Below are 20,321 nucleotides of genomic sequence, written 5' to 3'. Positions count from 1 at the left end.
ACATGCCATCCCCAAAAATGCTAGATTGGTGCACTGATTACTTCTAGTTGAAAACATTGGAGAAACTGCGGTTCCAGAAAGGGTGAGCCGACCTCCTCTTCCTGCAGGCAGCAAGCCATCAAGATTCCTCTGGGAGGGGAACACTCAGCATTTCGGGGCGAGAAAATAGCCCTTATCACCAGAGACTGGGAACTGGGCTGCAAAGGAGCTGAATAAATATACTCAACAAAGGAATCCTTATCTTCCACTATAGATAAAGTAACCCTTATCTCCCCCCGTATATCTTCTGGTGATGCCCTCTAGTGAAAGGAAAATAAAAACGCAGGACCCCAGTCCACGCTGCCAAAAGGAATAAAGTAAGCTGAAAGCTGAGTCATGCAAGACGCTGCCTTCCCTTTTGTTCCTAAACAGACAGCTACAAATAAAAGGTTAAATATCTCCACAGGGAGCAACTCTATGTTCATCTTATCTTCTGTGAAGTTCCAACTTACTGAGTGCGAGAGGAATACAGCCATTCACTCTTCCCCTACCTGCTCCTTTTCTCTTGCAATGTGTGCGTTACCACACCCCTCCCTCTTTCCCCTCCTTGACTTTTCCGCTTTACTTTTTTTTTTTTTTTGAGATGGAGTCTTGCTCTGTCACCCAGGTTGAAGTGCAGTGGTGCTATCTTGGCTTACTGCATCCTCTGCCTCCTGGGTCCAAGCAATTCTCCCTTCCTCAGCCTCCCAAGTAGCTGAGATTACAGGAGCCCACCACCATGCCCAGCTAAGTTTTATATTTTTAGTAGAGATGGGGTTTCTCTATGTTGGTCAAACTCCTGACCTCAAGTGATCCGCCTGCCTCAGCCTCCCAAAGTGCTGGATTACAGGCAGGAGCCACCGTGCCTGGCATCCCCTTTAAATATTGAAGCCCTCAAATTCATCTTTGGAAAAGGGCACAGACCACAGACTGTTTCTGTGATTCTGTTTGTTTGTTTGTTTGTTTTCTTCTGGGCATGTCCTTAAGCCTTGGCAAAAGAAACTTCTAAACTGATTGAGACCTGTCACAGACACTTTCTGGTTTACACTCCCCTAGAAACTTTACTGCCCCTAGCCAGGTTCCCTTTGTTCTGTCTTTTTTTTTTCAAATTTATTATTTGTTTAAAAAGTATAGAAGCATCTTGCCTCGGCCACTTCTTTAGACTTGACTCTTGTGAAGATCCCCATGTAGACGTAAAACTGATAAAAATGTGTATACTTTCCTCTGTTAATCTCCCTGGTGTCAACTTGGTTTCTAGATCCAGCCTAAAGGGATATGGAGGTAATCCCTAATCCAGCCTAAACGGGTATGGAGATAATCTCTGATCCAGCCTAATGGGATATGGAGGTAATCTCTGATCCAGCCTAAAGGGGTATGGAGGTAATCTCTGATCCAGCCTAAAGGGGTATGGAGGTAATCTCCGGCTCTCCCACCATGGCTAATCTTAGTTATACAATAGCTATTCCTTCTCTTAGTTATACAATAGCATAGCCATGTTGCATGACTCTTGGGCATTATTTTTATAGATTCAAGGGGAAAGGTGCCTCATGGAGGAGTTATGCAAAGTGGTGGCCCTGAATGTAACTCCCTAGTTTTAGCTGTGCATATGGTTGTTCAGATAGACACTACATTTCTCAGCTTTTCTTGTAGCTCAGTGTCATTATGGAACTAATTTCTGGCCAATGGGACGGAAGCATAAATCTGAATGTGCATTTCCCCGGCTCTTCCCTCACTTCATATGGACTGGAAAATGGCAAGGCGGAAAAGCTAACATGGAACCAAAGATGGAAACCACATATTGAAAATGGCAGAGCCATTCTGCTAGGTCTATCTACCTGTGGCTGGACCAGTGCATGACAGAGAAATAAGCTTGTAGCTTGTTTGAACCACTGATTTAAGAGTCTCTTTGCTACAGCAACTTAGATGGTACCCTCACTAATGCAGTTGTTAAAGCATGCCATTGGGCTGGGTGCAGTGGCTCACACCTGTAATCCCAGCACTTTGGGAGGCCAAGGCGGGCGGATCACGAGGTCAGGAGATCAAGATCATCCTGGCCAACACGGTGAAACCCCATCTCTACTAAAATACAAAAAAAAAAAAAAAAAAAAATTAGCCGGGGGTGGTATCATGCGCCTGTAGTCCCAGCTACTTGGGAGGCTGAGGCAGGGGAATCACCTGAACCCGGGAGGCAGAGGTTTCAGTGAGCCGAGATTGCACCACTGCACTCCAGCCTGGCAACAGAGCAAGACTTTGTCTAACAAAAAAAAAAAAGAAAAAAAAAAAGAAAAAAGCATGGCATTGAAGGTAGTTATGGGTGAAAAACTTTGTACTTTTAATACTATTTAATTGTTGTGTTGTCAGTCAGCCACCATACAACCTAGGGAAGACCCAGAAAATAGCATTTATAGGAGAAATTTTCCCGCAAGGAAGCTGCCCTAATTCTCCCTCTAGTGATATGACACTTTTTTTTTTTAACCTGTAAAAGGGAAAGGTGTCTGGAAAATGGAGAGGAACTTCTTCACCTTTAACATTCTTTGATTTTCAAAAAGAAAGTAATGACCCTCACACAATTATAGTTGCTTGAGGCCACAGTTGGGAAAAAGCCTGGACATGCTTGTACACATGACTTGAAGGAAGCATTTTCAAATATGAAGAACCAATATGAACAAATATGAAAAGAAGAACAAATATAAATTTATGCTTTTTACTTGCACAAATTGTTTGTAACAAAATCACAATAAATTGCACATTTTCTAGGTGGTCCTTTTAGTTTTCCTAGCAAATATAAGCACCAAATACAAACAACAAAGAAAAGAGCATCTTTCAAGCAAGAAGCAGGAAGAACCAACAGTGAGTGCATGAAGATATATTGGATTAATATAGCCACACAGAAACAGGGACAGAAGAGGATGAGACAACCACAGAGAGATAGGTTTTGGATTTGGAATGAAAAAAAGCAAAATGGATTCTTTTCTTTCTGAATCCTTCAAAGGACTGTTAGCGTACATATAGCTTAAGAGTTGAGTTTGTGTTTATTTGAAAATAATATATTTGTGATATTTTGTGAGACAATGAATGGTATGGTTAGTATACAGGTGACATTAAAAAAAATCCTTGGCTGGGCGCAGTGGCTCACGTCTGTAATCCTAGCACTGTGGGAGCCTGAGGTGGGCAGATCACGAGGTCAGGAGATCAAGACCATCCTGGCCAACATGGTAAAACCCTGTCTCTACTAAAAAATACAAAACAGTTAGCTGGGCCTGGTGGCCCATGCCTGTAGTCCCAGCTACTGGGGAGGCTGAGGCAGGAGAATTGCTTGAACCCAGGAGGCAGAGGTTGTAGTGAGCCAAGATCACGCCACTGCACTCCAGCCTTCGAGACTCCGTCTCCAGCCTTTCAGACTCCATCTCCAGCCTTTGAGACTCCGTCTCAAAAAAAAAAAAAATCCTTCGTACTTTATAGGGTTTAACAATATGCAGATCATCTTACCTGGGGGTTTTTAAATACAGCATATTTCTCCTCTTTCTCCAAAAATAGTATTTTATTTTCTGTGTCTCTTGTCCAGTCTGATAAGACTTCAACAACATTTTCATGGTCTTCAAAAAACCTCTCTGATGAAATAAGAAAAGGTATTCTTTCAGACCCAAGACATCAGGGTTTCCAAGTGAGAAACAAGCTATTATTGAGTTAATGCTTCATGACTTTCATCAGGTGCCTAGGATTCTTGTTAATAATTCTCACGTGATGCCACACTGTAACATTTCTATTATGTTTCCCTTTCATTGTCTTCAAGTTATCTTCCATTATAAACAAGATGAAAAAACCCGTAACACAGTGACAATGGTCAGCTGTCACACTTATTTCTTTTTTTCTTTCATTTTGTTTAAGAGATGGGGTCTCACTGTGTTGACCAGGCTGGAGTGCAGTGGCTATTCACAGGCTCAAGGCTCAAGCAATCCTCCTGCCTCACCCTCCCAAGTAGCTCGGCCTACAGGCATATGCCAGTGTACCCAGAGACATACTTTTTTCACATCGACATTTTTTACTTTAAATAGTCCCAGATGGTGACAAACATTCTACGTGAGGTGGACAATCAGCCAATGACTGGTAAAACACTTTGAATGAAATTGTGAGAGCCAGCGTGTACTCTAAAACATCACTCCTTAACACTCTAAAAGCAACGTGTGAATGCTTGAATTAAAACATAAAGAAAGGCTTTCATTTCTTCCCTTGACTCACAGAACTGAAGAGAAATTTAAGGGACTGCTTTAGTGTAAACCATCTTATCCAGAAAAAAAAATTGCTCCCAAAGCTTCCAGCACAGGCAATTCTCTGTCCCACCCAGCTCTCCTGAGGGACGACTGTCCCATTATTAAAAATGAGAAATATGATGATGTGTGCCTATAGTCCCAGCTACTCGGGATGCAGAGGCAGGAGGAGTGCTTGAGCCCAGGAGCTCGAGGCTGCAGTGACCCGTGATTGCGCCATTGCACTGTAGCCTCGGTGATAGAGCAAGACCCTGTCTCAACACCACCACCACCACCAAGAATAAGTAACAGTATATCTTCAGTTAACTTTTTTTCCACTTTAGAAAAATTCCATCAATGTCTACCAACTGTTCTTTGCACTGAGGCTGAAACTCTTCCACTAGACAAAGCATCAGAGACTAAGCCAGTGGGGAGGGAGGAAGGGGAAATGAGCACTTGTGGGAGGCTATGGCAGGGTTATGGTCGGTTAAGGAAGCAACCACTAAAGGGGCATTAGCCAACAGATACCCAGGCTCTCCTGCCATCTGCTCAGCTTATTAAGCATGCAGCATCTTAGTAAGTATCATCCAGCCACTCTCTTTCCCTTATGGAACCACTAGAGAAGCAGCAGTAATAGTGCTTATATCCCCCAAGGTCTGGCCACCTCCTGCTAGAATCCAAGTTCTTCACTACAATGAAATGAAGAGTCAAGCACTAAATCTCATATAAGGGAATTGAAAGCCTTGAACCAAAGTCTTCTCAAGGATGAACCAGGCCAGGCGCAGTGGCTCACACCTGTAATCCCAGCACTTTGGGAGGCCCAGGTGGGAGGATCGCTTGAGCACAGGATTTTGAGATCAGCCTGGGCAGCATAGTGAGAGCACGTGTCTATTTTTTATATAAAATTAAAGAGAAAAAAAGAATAAACCCAAGCCCATTATACAGCAAACCCACAAGGTTTTTGGAGTACAGCCCATTGCTGGGGATGGGACTTACCAATTTGTAGTTCCGGGTAGATTTCATAAAGACACCAGTCTACATTGCAGTCACAATGAGTTTTCTCGAAAAGGTTGTCCAGAACATCTCGGGCCAGCTGCCGCTCATCCACCATCAGTGACTTTGTGCTGTTATCATTCATGTGCACCTTGACGACGAGCTGAGGATAGAACCATGGGGCAGCCAGTAAATTTCAGCAACTGGAGAAGGCTACTAAGATGAGGGTTTCAAAGTTGCTATTGTTTCTGCAAATTTCTGTAAGAATGTGTTTGGTGAACTTGCTCCATCTAAACTAACTTGCATGCCAAGCACTTGTTTTAGGTGCTAGGATTACAGAGGTGGAGAAACCAATTCACAAAAATAGAAAACAGATAATAAACACAGTCCTTGTCTAGCCTTCAGAGACAGGCAGTCTGGTGGGAGAGACAGAAAATAACAGAACAAAAAAAGTGTTAACTTCTTTCTTTCCCAATAATCTTTCCCTTGTTCTCATTCCATCCTGGAGCCCAGAAACTTTTCTAGATTAAAAGCTATGTCTGTATCTTTATTATTATTATTATTTTGAGATGGATTCTTGCTCTGTCGCCCAGGCTGGAGTGCAGTGGCGTGATCTCAGCTCACTGCAACCTTTGCTTCCTGGGTTTGAGTGATTCTCTTGTCTCAGCCTTCCTAGTACTTGGGATTACAGGTGCCTGCTACCATGCCCAGCTAATTTTTTTTCTTTTTCCAGTGGAGATGGCGTTTCACCATGTTAGCCAGGCTGGTCTTGAACTCCTGACTTCGAGTGATCCACCCACCTCAGCCTCTCAAAGTGCGGGGATCACAGGTGTGAGCCACCACACCTGGCCACCTGTTTCTTTATAATAAACTCTTCTCTTTTGCTTAGCTGGAGTTGAGTCCCATTTCATGCAATCCAAGAGTCTGAAGACACCAAATAAGACCAAGTTGGTTAATCTACAATTCTCTAAAGGTCCACAGAGCGTATGTTAACATGGTATCACTGAGGGGGCCCCACTGAGAGACAGATAGTTACAGCAGGGCACATTTGAGATCACAGTTGGATTAAGTGAAATGAATGTAGACTGAGAAATAAGCTGTTTTGCAGGCACATGATAAATCTAATTTTCATTTGTGTGTGTGTGTGTGTGTGTGTGTGTGTGTGACAGGGTCTTGCTCTGTTGCCTAGGCTGGAGTGCAGTGGTGTCATCTTGGGTTACTGTAGCCTGAACCTCCTGGGCTCAACTGATCCTCCCACCTCAGCCTCCTGAGTGGTTGGGACCACAGGTGTGCACCACCACACCCAGCTAATTTTTGTTCATTTTTTTGTAGAGGCAAGGTCTCACTATGTTGCCCATGTTGGTTTCAAACTCCTGGCCTCAAGCAATTCTCCTGCCTCACCGGCCTAAAGTGCTGGGATTACAGGCATGAGCCACTGTATCCAGCCCCTAATTTACTTTTTATTCCATTTTCAAAATATTCTATTGAATTAAATTCACAATAAAATTGGTAGTAATCTCATTCCAAATCTGTAGGTTTGGAGGAAGCTGCATTTACTTATCTTCAGTAAAAACACAATATCCTTGACTTTTTCTAGGCAACTTGTCAAAGTTATTAAAACATCTGATTCAGCCGGGCATGGTGGCTCACGCCTGTTATCCCAGCACTTTGGGAGGCCGAGGTGGACAGATCATGAGGTCAGGAGTTCAAGACCAGCCTGACCAACATGATGAAACCCCGTCTCTACTAAAAATACAGAAGTTAGCCAGGCCTGGTGGCATGTGCCTGTAATCCCAGCTGCTCAGGAGGCTGAGGCAGGAGAATCGCTTGAAACTGGGAGGCAGAGGTTGCAGTGAGCCGAGATTGCAGCACTGCACTCCAGCATGGGGGGTGGAGCGAGACTCTGTCTCAAAAAAAGAAAAGAAAACAACAACAACAAAAAAGATCTTATTCGTTAGAGAGACCGTGATTTTCATGTAATGTAACAGAATTAATTCTTGAAGTTATGCAGCTAGGCTTTGGATTTTCTTTGATACCTGTGTATTTGTAGCATATGAGCTTAACGGTTGGTCCCGGTTATTCACCGATAAGAGTCATTGTTATTAAAAAAAGTGATTAGATGGACTGAAAAAGGAGAGAGAAACCATAAATTTGGTAACATTTCTTTCTCTCCACAAGTTTGGATTAGGTTCTGAGCAGCCAGGTTCTGTCCCATTCCTACCTCCCATCCAAGTACTATCCAGACCTAACCCTGTCTAGCTTCTGAGATCAAATGAGATAGAGTACAACCAGGGTTGTATGGCTGGCTGTAGCTTTATTCTTTCCTAACACTCTATAGTTAACAGGTTGAAGAGTGTAGTTCCTGTAGATGGTTCTGCAGAGTTACTGATAGCAATGGAAGGGTGTGTGTGGTGGTAACCATTTGGGTGAGTTGCAGGCAGCAACCACAGGTTGAAGCAATCATGTAATACCTTCTATTTCCAACATTCACAAACACCCCCAAGATCAAAATGTAGACATGGGGCAGTCAAAATGCTTTCTTCCTCCAGGGACCATTTAAATCAGAGCCTTATCCCAGGGTTTCCTAAAGAACACTTTTTTTTTTCCCCTTGAAAATCTCTAGCCCAGACATCTGTAGTTGGATAGTTGCTTTTTCCCTGTATTTGTATTTTGATGATAAAATGGTAGGCCCAACTATAAATGGTAGGTGTCAAAGATCCATTCATCTGACCTTAGAAATGAGTCATGGAGGGTTGCATGGAAATAGAGAAATTCTTCAAATAGCAGTCTTTACTAGGATTTATTTTCTGTGGAAGGTGTACTTGCTGCTCTCTGCTGAGAATTACTGCTGTAAAGTAGCTACATGTGCTAAGACACACTACCAATGTTAAGGCTTAGAAAATTTAATGTTCCTGATGGAAAGATTAATGATGTTTGACTACATCTCAATCCTGCTTAGGAATTCTCAAGAAAATAAAACATATGTTGCTGTTTTTTATGTTCTATAAAAACATACATACAGAGAAAAAATACTAAACCACATAATTCGGCAATGATTAAAGGTGTTTTTTTGCAGAAATTGGAAACTAGAGTTAATCCACATGTACTTATGAATGTCCACAATTATAGAATTTAGAAAACACACACACACACACACACACACACATAACCAAGAGAAGCCTTGTGATGTTTAGCAAGAAGAAATTATATTTACTATTCTTCACAGCTTCCCTCACGTTTGCAAGCTAAAGAGTAGCTCTATACCAACACATAACATTAAATCACAGTTATGTGATTTAGTAAGCTAAATCACAGTTATGTGATTTAGCAAGCTAAATACTTTCATATTTATGGGGCAAAGTGATTCAAGGGTGAAAAAACTTAAATAATCCATTAAAGATTTTATAGCTTTTATAATTTTTTATAATTTCTTCTTTTTTTGCAAGATGCTAAACACAAAATATCTGAGACCTAAATCATTTACAGTTTTGTGGGGGGTTTTTTTTGTTTTTTTTTTTTTGCTTCTATACTAAAATTTACAAATGGAATTGTTCTCTGGTGTCACAGGGCATTTTTAAAAAAACAATAAAAGTAATGCATGAGTCTGATTCTGTTTCTAGTTCCAAAATCTTTGTAGCACAAGCTGTATACATCATTTGTAATTCAAAATGATGTCAACAGCCCACAGAATACTTGAGGGCAAAGTATGACAGATAGATTTGATTTCCATCCTTTAAAAACATGTTGTAGATTATGCATGAGTACATTGCAGTTATTCTTTTAATGCATGAGCGTGTCTGTTATTTTCTTAATATTCTGCACCACAGAACAAACATATTCGGAGTGTCTGAAATCAGAGCAAATACATAACTTGTCTTCGTAATTTTCTTTCCTTCCTCACTGATCAGAGGGGCGTCTGTTTTCCAACTTCTTTGTTGAATCAAGGCAGCTAGTGCTTTGTGTGTGCCATTATAATTCATCTAAACTAAATCACGGCAACACTTTCTCACTTTCTGATATATGGCAGGAAATACCTGCCCTCTCCTCCTGTTCTCTTAGTCTCCAGCTGAAGCGAATGAATGGAATCTGCTGGTTGTTCTATCTTTTAATCTAAGAAAAAACTTACTTCTCTTTTCATTTCCCCTTCTGAAAATACATAAATAATATATTTTATACATAATCCAGGGGTTTGAAATAGTCTAATTAGGAAGTTTACTTTTACCATTTTCTTTTGTCTTTTTATCTTGAGAGGTAAAGTCAATGACTCAGCACAGCTCATCCTCAGCTGCCAACCATGTGTGATCAATTCTACACGTTTACCCATGTGTGAGATTTTGTGCTACAATCCTGCTCTCGTACCTTGCCCCTACAATCCATTTTCTACAAAGTAGCCAGTATAACCCATATTTGTTTATTTTAGAGACAAGATCTTGCTCTGCCACCCAGGCTGGAGTGCAGTGGTATGATCACAGCTCACTGCAACCTTGAACTCCCGGGCTCAAGGGATCCTCCCGCCTCAGCCTCCTGTAGCTGGGACTACATGTGTGAACTGCCATGCCCAGCTAATTAAAAACAATTTTTATTTTTGTGGAGATGGGGTCTTGCTATGTTGCCCAGGCTGGTCTTAACTCCTGACCTCAAGCAATCCTCCTGCCTCGGCCTCCCAAAGTGCTGAGATTAGAGGTGTGAGCCTCTGTGCCTGGCCCTTTATGACCTTTAAAAGCTGTGTATTTGTCTTACACTCCCCTGTTTAAAACCCTCAAATGGTTTCCCATTGCACTTATAATACAACCCAAACTTCTCCTGGGGCCTATGAGACCCTGTGTCTCCCAGCTGCCTCTCTGTCCTCAGTTCCTTCCTTTTTTCCCCACCTCCCCAAGCTCATTCTTGCTGGAGCATATTTCACTCTCTGTTCCCTCTGCCGGGAATGCCCCCTAGCACCACACCCACATGCATCCAACTGCTTCTGGCCAGAGGCCTTCCCTCCAGGGCTGCCTGCTCAGAGAAGCCTCCTCAGCACCAGTTCCATCTGGTAGGGTTGCCTGGGTACTCTCTATCACTTCTTCCTGGTTTATTTTCTTCAGAGCTAGAGTCTATCTAGACTCTAACTCTCCACAAGCAGGGACCGCACTTGACTTGTTCACCTCTGTGTGATCCTGGCACCTATTCTAAGAGATGGGGATGCATTGGTGGGGAAAAGAGACAAAGATCCCTGGGGGAGATCCTGTGGGGTGGTGGGGAGGGGATATGGGCAATACATAGGACAAATAAGTAAAGTAGGCCAGGTGAAGCAATCCTCCCACCTCAACCTCCCAAAGTGCTGGAATTACATGCCTGTTTCATCTTTCCCTTAATTTACCAAATTAACTATTTTAACTATTATTACATGCCTGTAATCCCAGAACTTTGACAGGCTGAAGTGGGAGGATTGCTTGAGGCCAGGAGTTTGAGACCAGCCTGGGCAACATAGCCAGATCCTTTTTCTACAAATAATTTTAAAAAATAGTGGGCCATGGTGGTGCATACCTGTAGTCTCAGCTACTTGGGAGGCTGGGTGGGAGGATCACTTGAGCCCAGGAATTTGAGGCTTCAGTGAGCTGTGATGGTACCACTGCACTCCAGCCTGGGTGACAGAGTAAGACCTTGCCACACACACACACACACACACACACACACGGTAGTGTTAAGCACTGAGGGGAACACTAAAGTGGGGGAAGGATTGGGAGTACTGGGGATGTGTGCATGTGGTGTTAGATAGGAAAGGCCTCTCTAGGAAGGTGACCAAAGACTTAAAGGAGATGCACAGCGAACCTACTCAGAATCCAGGGAAGGGGCAGAGGACCTGCAAAGTGCCAAGGTCCCAAGGCAAGGGCAGGCCTGGAGTGCTTAAGGGGCAGCCAGGAGACCAGGCAGCTAGAATGGGGTGAATGAAGGAGTGAACACTGGGAGATGAGGCCAGGGAGGTGACTGGTCGCTATGTCATGCAGGGACTGGAGGCCACTGGGAGGATTCATTCTGGCTTCATGTGTGAGATGGTCAGACATCGGAGACTTTTGAGCAGAGGAGGACAGAAAGAGAGACTGCAGCCCGAGAGAAGAGTCTGGCCCTCAGCAGAAACATAATGATTTATCCATTGTTAAGGAAAGAATATGGGATATATGGGTACAGATGCACACAGGTAGATAGGTAGACGTCTTGGTGGGAGCTTGCGCAACTTTTGTTTTGACTGTGTCTATTTTCCCTGCAAAACGGGCAACAAAATCATTAGCTGAGGCCAGGTGTGGTGGCTCATGCTTGTAACCCCAGCACTTTGGGAGGCCCAGGTGGGAGGATCGCTTGATGCCAGGAGTTTGAGACCAACCTGGGCAACATAGTGAGACCCTTGTCTCTTAAGTAAAATGGTTTTGTAGGTGAGAGAGTGATTGAACCAGGGTAGCTCACTGAGCACCCAGGACTGAGCAGGAGGAAAGTTGGATTTAACCAAGGTTTGAGAAAAGGGCAAGGCAGATGAGGATGTGGAGTTCCAATGATGGACTGTGGAATTAATCACTTGCAGAAAACAGGGGAGAAGAATGGGAAGGAAATTTGGGCACGTTTGGAATGAGTGGAACCAGACTAATCTGGGAAGACTCCCCTAGATGAACCTTGAAAGTCTGGCTCCAGGGGTAGCCAAGGACTACTTCCTGAATATCCATCCATCGGCAGGTATTGAACACCTTCATTCAGAGAACTGTGATAGGTGCCATGGGAATAGAAAGCGTAAAGCCCTACGTGAAAAGGACAATTCACACAACTCTTAGCAGAAAATCCTCAATGAGTCTCAGAGATGTTATTTGCTTCAGGAGTTGAAATCAGATGAAGAGCCAGGCATGGCGGCTCACACCTGTAATCCCAGCACTTTTTGAGGCTGAGATGGGTGGCGCGCTTGAGCCTAGGAGTCCGAGACCAGCCTAGGCAACATAGGGCGGCCTCAACTCTACAAAAAATAAAAATAAATCAGCCAGCATGGTGGTACATGCCTGTGGTTCCAGCTACTCAGAAGGCTGAGGGAGGAGGATTGCTTGACCCCAGGAGTTTAAGGCTGCAGTGAGCCATGATCAGCCTGGGTGATAGAACAAGACCCTGTCTCAAAACAAAACACGATGAGGACTGTTTCATCTTTGCCTTACTTAACCAAATTAACTTTTTTTTAAAAAATTTTTTGTTTTTTTGAGATGGAGTCTTGCTCTGGAGTCCAGGCTGGAATGCAGTGGTGCAATCTTGGCTCACGGCAATCTCCGCCTTCTGGGCTCAAATGATTATCCTGCCTCAGCCTCCTGAGTAGCTTGGATTACAGGTGCACACCACTGCATCCAGCTAATTTTTGTACTTTTAGTATAGACAGGGTTTCACCATGTTGGCCAGGCTGGTCTCAAACTCCTGACCTTGGGTGATCCACCCACCTCAGCCTCCCAAAGTGTTGGGATTACAGGCATGAGCCACCGCGCCCAGCCTATTATTAACACTTTATTATCATTAGGTATATTCTTCTAGTGAAGTTAAATACAGCTGTATCTGCTGTTATAATACAATACATGTGTTCTTCAAAAACCTATACTCTGAAAAAATGCATGATCAACTTACAGGCTTATTAGGAAAGTAGGGTTAAGGGCAGATTACTCAAAACCTATTTTGAAACCAGAGCACCAGCAAAAACAGCATTTGGTACCCTGGGATGTAACTTGGACATCTAGGTCAGCAGCAGGGCTGACGGCTGCCCCAGGGCATAGGAAAAGTGGACAAGAGCAGTTGAGGAAAAGCAGAGGCCAGGCCGATAGAAGCTGAGTTCTGACCCAGTTAGGCATTCCCCAAAGGTGGCACCACCTGCTATCAACCAAGAATTTTGCAAAGTCCTGGAGAGGGCAGCTCAAAGGAAGGGAGCCCTGGATGTGCAAACTTCTTTTAAAATTTCTTAAGATAGAGCTGAAAGGGCCCCTGCCTGTACAGCAGCCAAGCCAAAGGCCCTTTCCTTTCTTGTTGAAGGTATAATTCTACTCCCACCATTCCAGCTCCCAGGAAAATTCATGTATAAGCCAGCAAAAAATATCATGTACAAGCCAAGGAAACCTCTACATTTATATTAACACAAGTCCCTTATTTATCAATCACAAGTGAGCTAACTGATGTTATAGAAAGAACAACTGTGTACTCTTATCTTTGTCCTTAAAAGTTTTTGAAAATTACAACTATTTGGAAAGTATCACTCAACATTTTCTTTCTTTTTTTCTTTTTTTTTTTTTTGAGATGGAATCTCACTCTGTCTCCCAGGCTGGAGTGCAGTGGCTCGATCTCAGCTCACTGCAACCTCCACCTCCTGGGTTCAAGCAATTCTCCTTCCTCAGCCTCCCGAGTAGCTGGGACTACAGGCACCTGCCACCACGCCCAGCTAATTTTTTGCATTTTTAGTAGAGACGGGGTTTCGCCATTTTAGCCAGGATGGTCTCGATCTCCTGACCTCATGATCCACCCACCTTGGCCTCCCAAAGTGCTGGGATTACAGGTGTGAGCCACCGCGCCCGGCTTCATTTTGTTTTTTATCATTAAGCATAATCACAGGTCCTTAACTGAACTGCCCCCATGCAAAAGGGATTCATGATTCACCTTCTTAACCTTGGCCTCCTTCAGTTTTTCCAGCGCCAGCTTAATTTTATCAGCCTTGGCTTGGGCTTCTTCCTCTTCCTGGAAAAGGGCAAGATATTCTTCAATACAGTCCATTAAGTAATACCAGTGAGTAATCACTTCTGTCATTGCTAGTGTCTCAGCTACACTGTATTAACAAAAGGTACCAAATTTCACATGCTTGATTTTCAGAATTTATTAATTACTTTTTAAAGGCATACAAAGTGTAATAATTACATCTGGATAAATGGGGTATCCATCACCTGAACCGTTCAATTTTCAGAATTTAGATGACTATAACAAAATTCTTCAACTCAAAGATATAGAAGGCAGTCACTCTTTATAGCTTGGGAATGGTAACTTAAAAGATGAAATGATGACTTTAACAGTGGTTCGTATATTTAGACCACAAAAATCTGCTTGGCTCACAAACTGGGATCCGACCTAAGGAATCTATAGACTGACACATCTCCAGGGATTTGAACACTCCCTGAAATTATATGCATACTTTTGGATCAGGATGTCTTTTTGGGGATTTCCAATTTTTTATTAGATTCTTAAAGGGGTTCTTAATGCCCCCAAAGGTTAAGAGAGACTGATTTTTTTTTTTTTTTTGAGACGGAGTCTCACTCTGTTGCCCAGGCTGGAGTGCAGTAGCGTGATCTTGGCTCACTGCAAGCTCCGCCTCCTGGGGTCACGCCATTCTCATGCCTCAGTCTCCTGAGTAGCTGGGACTACAGGCGCCCGCCACCACGCCCAGCTAATTTTTTTGTATTTGTAGTAGAGATGGAGTTTCACGGTGTTAGCCTGGATTGTCTCCATCTCCTGACCTCATGACCCGTCCACCTCGGCCTCCCAAAGTACTGGGATTACAGGCGTGAGCCACCACGCCTGGCCCGAGAGACTGAAATTTAAACTTACAATTCACCAGAAAACAAAAGCACTGACAAGCTCATATGAACAGGCTGAAAAGTGAGTGAAGTATTTTATGAGCCCAAAGCTCTTTGGTTTTTGCAAGTTAAGTATCTCTTCTATTTATAATGTTGAGGAAATGAGCTGTTCTGGTTACATTCTAATTACTTGAATATAGGCATGTATCTTTTTATAGCAGTGGTTCTCAAATTGTTTTTGAGCCACAAGCCCCTTTAAGAAAGCCCATAAAGCTTCACAAGTCCATTCAACTTTGTACTTTGTTTACTTTCAGGGGGTGCATGGCCCCCTCGAAATCTTCATGGACCGTACATTAAGAGTCTCTGTTCTATATCGATCTCCATTTTCACATAAATTTTCTATAATAAGTACACAATAGAGCACTGTGTGTGATAGAGTATAATTTAATATTTGATTTATATTCAATATTTGTTCATTCAAAAGGCATTGTATGACCTTTCGGGGTCCCTAGGGTCTTATTTGTGAGTACCAAACATCATGACACAGTGTGACCACTGTAGAAGCCACAGGAAATTGAACTGGACTCTCTAAAATATTTGGCTTACTCTAAAAAGAAAATCCTTAAAAGTGCTCTTTTTACTTTTATGAGAGACGTACTATGAGTTAACATCCCAAATAATGATCATTTAAACTTTCCAGTTGTCTGTTTTTCAATATTCAGAAATTTATCAATATCAAGCACCCATCATCTGCCTGCTTTGTAACACCCTCCCCAACTATGATATTACAAGTGATACTTGGATGTACCTGTCCTACTGAACAGGGCTGCCAAGTTCAACAAAATTCAATTTCACTCTACTCAGAAAATGTATAATGAATGCCTTCTATTCTCTATGTACTGAGCTAAGAACAGGGACATGGAAATATATAATCAGTTCCACATTTCAATATGATGTTAATAAAACATTTCCCCCAAAAGATTGAGTTTTATCAAAGAGTTTTTGCATACAAATATTTTTTAAGCAAACTACAGTAAATCCTGAATATGGCCCTAATACATTCTTGATACACACCCATGTGGCTTGCTTACGGAGGGTTCTAGCTTTGCAATGAGTGTGCTCTGTATCTTTGTTTTTTAGTATCTCAGATCTTTGGATGTACCAACTTAGGAATGTAATGATCACTTCAAGGAACATCAGTGATAGGTAGCAGAGGTTGATGGTCCTGCCATCTCTGGTCCCACATACTTACCTGAGAGAGAGGTTCAGGAGGTGGTGGTGGCAGTGGAAGGTCTAACACAGGATCGGCTGGTGGAGGTGGTAAGTCATCCTCATATTGGCTGATACCAGTGGCAGCAACATTTGTTCCATAACCAAGAGAGGCTGCACCACTGAAATTTGATGCTTGTAGAGATGCTGAATGATGTTGATTCTGCGAGGACTCTTTCTGTGCCTGGATTGTCCTCTGCTCAGCCTCACTTATGTCTGCTACCAGATCTGCCATGAGAGCATCTAAATCTTGGTCTTCCAGTGCATTTAAGGACTCTAGTAGGGAAAATCACATTAATGGTATAAAAACCTATTTGCATCTAGAAAAACTGAAAGAAGATAATTTTTAAGCATAATATTTGAGTAGAAAGGAATCATTATCTTGATTGGTTATGATGTAATGAGAAGATTGAGAATATTTTAATTCAATAGCACAAGCATAGGAATTCCTAAAAGAACTGTTGCTGCATTTGTCGCATGGTTAATCCGACTGAGTTTCTAACACCAAGAAAAAATATTGGGGGAAATGTGTTCTCTACACTGGGGCACCTGACATACCAGCTATAAAGTCAAATCTAAGCACACAAATAGATGCCTAAGTAGGAAATCCTATAATGTAACATCTTAGAGTTTTAGAAAAGTAGCAGAGGGGGGAGCATTGGAAATGGATGGAAGGGGAGTTTTCCCTAAGCATTTGGAGGGCAAAGAGAGTACTGCTGCTATTTAGAAGAAATTGGATTTCAACCAATGGGGATTTAATGTGCCTGTGACTTTGGGGTGAAGATGGAGCTTCTATAGCCTCACCACCTAACTGTAGAAAACTTCATATTCAGAGAGAGAGCAATTTTTTCTTTTCTTTTTTCTTTCTTTCTTTCTTTCTTTTCTTTCTTTTTTTTTTTTTTTTTTTTTTTGAGACAGAGTCTTACTCTATTGCCCAGGCTGGAGTGCCATAGTGAGATCTTGGCTCACTGCAATCTCTGCCTCCCAGGCTCAAGCAATCCTCCCAACTCAGCCTCCCAAGCAGCTGGGACTACAGGTGCATGCCACTACGTCCAGCTAATTTTTGTATTTTGTGTAGAGACAGGGTTTTGTCATGTTGCCCAGACTGGTCTCAAACTCCTGGACTCAAGTAATCTTCCCACCTCAGCCTCCCAAAGTGCTGGGATTAGAGGCATGAGCCACTGTGCCCAGCCAAGAGCCATTAATGATAAATAGCAGAAATTAAAACACCATAGGTGGCAAGGAGTTAAAAAATTATGGGATTAAATGGTAGAAACTTAATGAAGACAGTAAGCTGGGAGTTAACTTTTAAAAGAAAGGAAAGACATAAATTTTCAGAGTGAGAGGGAGGGAGGAGAGATCTCCTTAGGATTTCTTCCAGGTGTGAGATTACTATGGTAGAGCAGATGTGTGATCCTGAATGTTGATTAGATCATATGGTGTAGTTGGGGTGGTGTTGGTGAGTAGTCTTAGTGGAGTACTTTGATGATCAGGCATACATTATATGGTGAATGTAATGAAAAAAGGATGGACAGGAAGGAAGTGATCCATGAGGAGAATTCTAGCTGCTATAGATATGATGAACCAGACTGAGGAAATGGGGGCAGCTGGAATAAAGCCTACTCAGTAACAAATAAGCTTTGTCAGACATCATCATCATAAATGTCACACAGCATATTGCAGTAATGCTAATAGTGCTAGTTTACAGTACTTGGACTAAAGTTTGGGTTTCCTAAACATGTAAAAACAGTTTATTTTACTGTAAGCCTTTTTTATATATAATTTCTTTTCTTTTTTTTTTTGAGACAGAGTTTCGCTTTGTCACCCAGGCTGGAGTGCAGCAGCATGATCTCGGCTCATTGCAACCTCTGTTGCCCAGGCTGGAGTGCAGTGGTAGGATCATAGCTCACTGTAGCCTCGACCTCATGGGTTCAAGCAATCCTCCCACCTCAGCCTCCCGAGTAGCTGGGACTACAGGCACATATGAGCATGCCTGGCTAATTTTTAAATTTTTTTGTAGAGACAGTGGTCTCATTATGTTGCCCAGACTTGTCTCAAACTCCTGTGATTAAGTGATCCTCCTGCCTTGGCCTCCCAAAGTGATGGAATTACAAGCATGATTACAGGCTCGCACCCAGCCTGGGCAAAATATTTTGAACTTGTTTTAGCAGTGTTTTAAAGGGAAGACAAAACAAATCTATTCTTAATCTAATTCCATACAAATTTAATTTTCCATACGTAGCAGTAGTTTTTAATTGTCCTGTATCCAAATTAGGCCACATGTGTATATCTTGATTCCTTAATGAGAAGAGTGTCTTATTACTGTAGTGTAATATCACTATGTTTATATCTTGCTGGGTATCATTGCTCCTATCATTGTCAGTACTGTGATACCAGGCACTGAATTAGTGCTTAGAAAGCGTTAGTTGAGATGACTACAATTAAGTTGAAATATTGACTAAATTTTAATTTTAATTGAACTGATTATAAAGCATGTGGCTGTTATGAATTGGTGAGGCTAAATTTGCTTTTTTCATATGTGCAAGTATATGTTATCTATTGCAATCATAATTTTACTAAAGTGTATAGCATTTATTTATTTATTTATTTATTTATTTATTTATTTATTTATTTGACAGAGTCTTGCTCTGTCATCCAGGCTGAAGTGCCGTGGCATGATCTTGGCTCACTGCAACCTCCGCCTTCTGGTTTCCAGCGATTTTCGTCCCTCAGCCTCCCGAGTAGCTGAGATTACAGGTGCCCGCCACCTTGCCTGGGTAAGTTTTGTATTTTTAGTAGAGATGGGGTTTCATCATGTTGGCCAGGCTGGTCTTGAAATTCTGACCTCAAGTGATCCACCAGCGTCGGCCTCCCAAAGTGCTGGGATTATAGGCAAGAGCCACCACGCCTGGCCTGCTTTTGTAAAAAAACTTCATGAATGTTACCATCTTAATGGAAATGACTGGCAGGAATAATAAATTTATGTGGCAAATAAAAAAAGTGTAGGAAAAAGAGAAAATCACAAGATGTATATTATAATTTATCAAGAAAGAGTCACTGGCACTTAATGGTTTACTACAAAACTACTAGAAATGATAGAAACAAAGAAATCCTGGTCGGGTGCCATGGCTCACACCTGTAATTCCAGCACTTTGGGAGGCTGAAACAGTTGGATCACCTGAGGTCTGGAGTTCGAGACCAGCCTAGCCAACATGGCGAAACCCCGTCTCTACTAAAAATACAAAAATTAGCCGGTCATGGTGGCGCATGCCTGTAGTCCCAGCTACTCGGGAGGCTGAGGCAGGAGAATCGCTTGAACCCAGGGGGCAGAGGTTGCAGTGAGCAGAGATCCCGCCACTGCACTCCAGCCTAGGTGACAGAGAGAGACTCTGCCTGAAAAAAAAAAAAAAAAAATCCAGAGGACAGAAATAAAACTTGGAATTCTGGATTTCTGTAATTGAACTTTTCTCCTATTTTGCTTTTCACATTTTTGGTAGGCACAGCAAGTCTTTGGGAAATCTTTTTCCAGAGTTGCAGGGAGTTCTAACTAATTTGAAAGTGATTATTTCAAGACTTTTTTTTTTTTGAGGCAGAGTCTCACTCTGCCGCCCAGGTTGGAGTGCAGTGGCACCATCTCAGCTCACTGCAAGCTCCGCCTCCTGGGTTCACACCATTCTCCTGCCTCAGCCTCCCAGGTAGCTGGGACTACAGGCACCTGCCACCACACCGGGCTAATTTTTTGTATTTTTAGTAGAGATGGGGTTTCACCGTGTTAGCCAGGATGGTCTCGATCTCCTGACCTTGTGATCTGCCCGCCTTGGCCTCCCAAAGTGTTGGAATTTCAGGCGTGAGCCACTGCGCCTGGCCTCAAAACTTATTAAAATATGAATAGCACGTGGCCTAAAGATGTCTCCATTAAAATAAACAGAGTTTTTGTTTTGTTTTGTTTTTTATTTTCTTGAGATAGAATCTCACTCTGTTGCCCAGGGTGGAGTGCAGTGGCAGAAACACAGCTCAGTGCAGCCTTGATCTTCCTGCCTCAGCCTCCCAAGTAGCTGAGACAACAGGCACATGCCACCACGCTTGGCTAATTTTTTTTTTAAATTTTTTGTAGAGATGGGGTCTTGCCATGTTGTCCAGGCTGGTTTCAAACTCCTGAGCTCAAGCAATCCTCTTGCCTTGGCCTCCTAAAGTGCTGGGATCACAGGTGTGAGCCATCATGCATGGCTGAGAGATTTTTGGTAAT

The 20,321-nt window shown here is 42.6% G+C and overlaps 1 protein-coding gene across 2 annotated transcripts in view; it reads right to left on the bottom strand.

Moving 5' to 3' along the window:
- The window catches only part of APBB1IP (amyloid beta precursor protein binding family B member 1 interacting protein), a 232,280-nt gene that overhangs the window by 50,387 nt on the left and 161,572 nt on the right, over positions 1-20,321 (bottom strand). For both annotated transcript variants that reach the window (XM_063607304.1, XM_055092506.2), the window contains exons 6-9: positions 16,059-16,351; positions 13,899-13,976; positions 5,262-5,421; positions 3,508-3,629 (exon numbers count right to left, since the gene is read on the bottom strand). In XM_063607304.1, coding sequence (XP_063463374.1) covers positions 3,508-3,629; positions 5,262-5,421; positions 13,899-13,976; positions 16,059-16,351 — 653 coding nt within the window. The remainder of the gene's footprint in view (positions 1-3,507; positions 3,630-5,261; positions 5,422-13,898; positions 13,977-16,058; positions 16,352-20,321) is intronic.

This window comes from Pan paniscus, chromosome 8 (assembly GCF_029289425.2).
Source record: "Pan paniscus chromosome 8, NHGRI_mPanPan1-v2.0_pri, whole genome shotgun sequence".
NCBI classification, from domain to species: domain Eukaryota; kingdom Metazoa; phylum Chordata; class Mammalia; order Primates; family Hominidae; genus Pan; species Pan paniscus.
The sequence above is the reverse complement of the archived record's forward strand: the minus strand, read 5'-3'. Positions and strand labels throughout refer to the sequence as shown.